General features: G+C 44.6%; 1 protein-coding gene across 1 annotated transcript; it reads right to left on the bottom strand.

Moving 5' to 3' along the window:
• Positions 1 to 604: 604 nt before the first annotated feature.
• On the bottom strand, positions 605 to 2025 carry LOC123177344 (2-oxoglutarate-dependent dioxygenase 11-like). Its single transcript, XM_044591150.1, has 4 exons — positions 1662 to 2025; positions 1319 to 1590; positions 887 to 1229; positions 605 to 697 (listed from the first exon to the last, which is right to left on the bottom strand). Exons 1-4 carry the CDS (start codon positions 1878 to 1880, stop codon positions 605 to 607), a joined length of 927 nt encoding a protein of 308 aa, XP_044447085.1. The 5' UTR covers positions 1881 to 2025.
• Positions 2026 to 2167: the final 142 nt, after the last annotated feature.

Genomic DNA, 2167 nt, shown 5'->3' with positions numbered 1-2167 from the left:
TGACGAAAAAGAAGACTTTCATCAAGAAATACAAAATGAATAGAGTCCAAGGACCACAAAAATTGTGAAGATCATTGATTTATTCGTTTTCACGAGTCTAACAAATATGAAAACAAAATGGAATGGTGAAAATCACTTGTGTTCATGAAATTATCATGGAGACCTTTTGTACTATGGGTAGAATATATGAGCAAGTTTCCATTAATGGGGTTAAGACTAAACTTCCTTACCTCACTTGTCATGCATGAATGGGCCATATGACCTATGAGATTTTCCTAAGGATTAAGGTAAACAATAAATGGGCTAGGCCCAATAATAACACTACAATTTGTTCAATGTTTTGATCACTAGTACAGGACCCCTCCTTAGCGGCGTTCTTGTTGAACATCTAGTAGTGGAACATCTATAAATGTCCTATCGGATGCAGTTTGACAAACTTAGTAGTTGCTCTGTTTCAAGCGACCAAATGCATGCATTTTTTTTCCGGGACACTTGGTTCATCACAAGACAAGAATCACTCGATCTTTGTGCACTGAGTATCACGATAGTTGGTGGTGAGTACCACGGTCTTCGTGCACTGAAATTCTGGCAATAAAATTCAGAATCAATCAATCTTCATGTAGACGTTGTTACTGTATGAAAGAATCCAGATAGATTTTCTTGAGCTCACCAAATAGCTGAACGAGTCTATTTTTCTCTGAAAACAGAAGATGAGATTTTGTTTTCAACAACAACAACAACAACATGATATTTTTGTAAATACAACATCCTCGTAATCAAATGTACATATTACCCGCACAAAATTATGTAATATACTATCAAATACTTTTCCCAAACACTCTTTTGAACTCAAGACAAATAGATACAAGTTAGAAAAAAAAAACACAGCAGCACCAAACAATCTGGTTGGATCTGCTACATTATTCACCAATGTGTAAGGCTTGGCTGGAACATTGTACAATTTCCCACCCCTCTCAACTTGCAAGCCACCGACGTCTTGGTCGACAAAAAGGATGGTAAGGAGACCACCATCAGTGTGAGGCTTCCTGCCCAAAACTAGGTCAGGCCTGGGACATGGAGGGTAGTAGTTGAATCTAGCAAACCCAGAAGCCTTGTTTGATATTTGGTTGACGAAGTAATCCTCATCAAGGTCGAGGAGCTTGGCCATTGATTGCAAGAGAAGGTCTCTTGTTCTCTTTGTTCTTGATGCGTACTCATGAAGCACATCCCTGTATGTATGTAGAAAGAGTAACTCGAGAATGAATACACCTTACATTTGGGAACAAAGGGTAAATTTAGGAGTAAGTGATTACTTAACCTGAAAGATTCCGGGTGAGTGGGCCACTTGGCGAAATTCCTCTCATCTTCTGGCTCCACTCTCAAATGCAAGCGGTCGTTCCAGCTCAGGCCCTCATCCTGGGGGGTCACTACTTTGTCATTTCCATGGCCTTTCATCTGGAAATGCTTGCCGTCTATCAAGTTGCTGTATTTCTGCTTTTCTTCATACGGTTGCATGAAGAAGTCTCTTGATTCCATGGACGCACTCATCATGGCATCCATAAGGGACTCCTCGATTCCATGGTTGGTCGCCTGGGCAAAAACCTCAACAAAAGTTGAATAATGTTTGCTAGAAGAAACTAATTAAGGGTGCACACACTCACCAGGAAGAGGCCCCAGGTCTGTAGAACCGCTCGGAGCTTGTCGGCCTCGTCGGCTTCGGTCAGCCGGCTAAGATCGATCAGAGGGATGGGCTCCGGCATCTCATCAGCGACCAGCATCTCATCAACCACGTACTGTGGCGGCGGCTCCTCGACGGCCACCGCCAGCTCTTGCACCGTTCTCCGCACCAGCGACATATCATTCTGGTCGGACGCAGCCATTCTTTTCTAGTCTTGGGTAAATAGCGGGCTATATATGCCACTTAATTCAAGGGGAAAATGTGAGAGAAACTTGACATCACAAGGTTTTGATCCTGGCACCGCCACTGCGACGCCCCAAGCAGCCCCCAAGCACCACCATGGCCCTGTCTACACCAGATCTGGGGCGAGGCCTAGCCAGTCGCCAACACCACACACCAGGGCCCCGCCCAGCCCAACCCTCCGCAACCCACCATACAAGCACTCGAGCTCGGTCAGGCTCCGTGTGCCATAGACTAGCACCACGCCAT

This window comes from Triticum aestivum, unplaced genomic scaffold, assembly GCF_018294505.1.
Source record: "Triticum aestivum cultivar Chinese Spring unplaced genomic scaffold, IWGSC CS RefSeq v2.1 scaffold270754, whole genome shotgun sequence".
NCBI lineage: Eukaryota > Viridiplantae > Streptophyta > Magnoliopsida > Poales > Poaceae > Triticum > Triticum aestivum.
The sequence above is the reverse complement of the archived record's forward strand: the minus strand, read 5'-3'. Positions and strand labels throughout refer to the sequence as shown.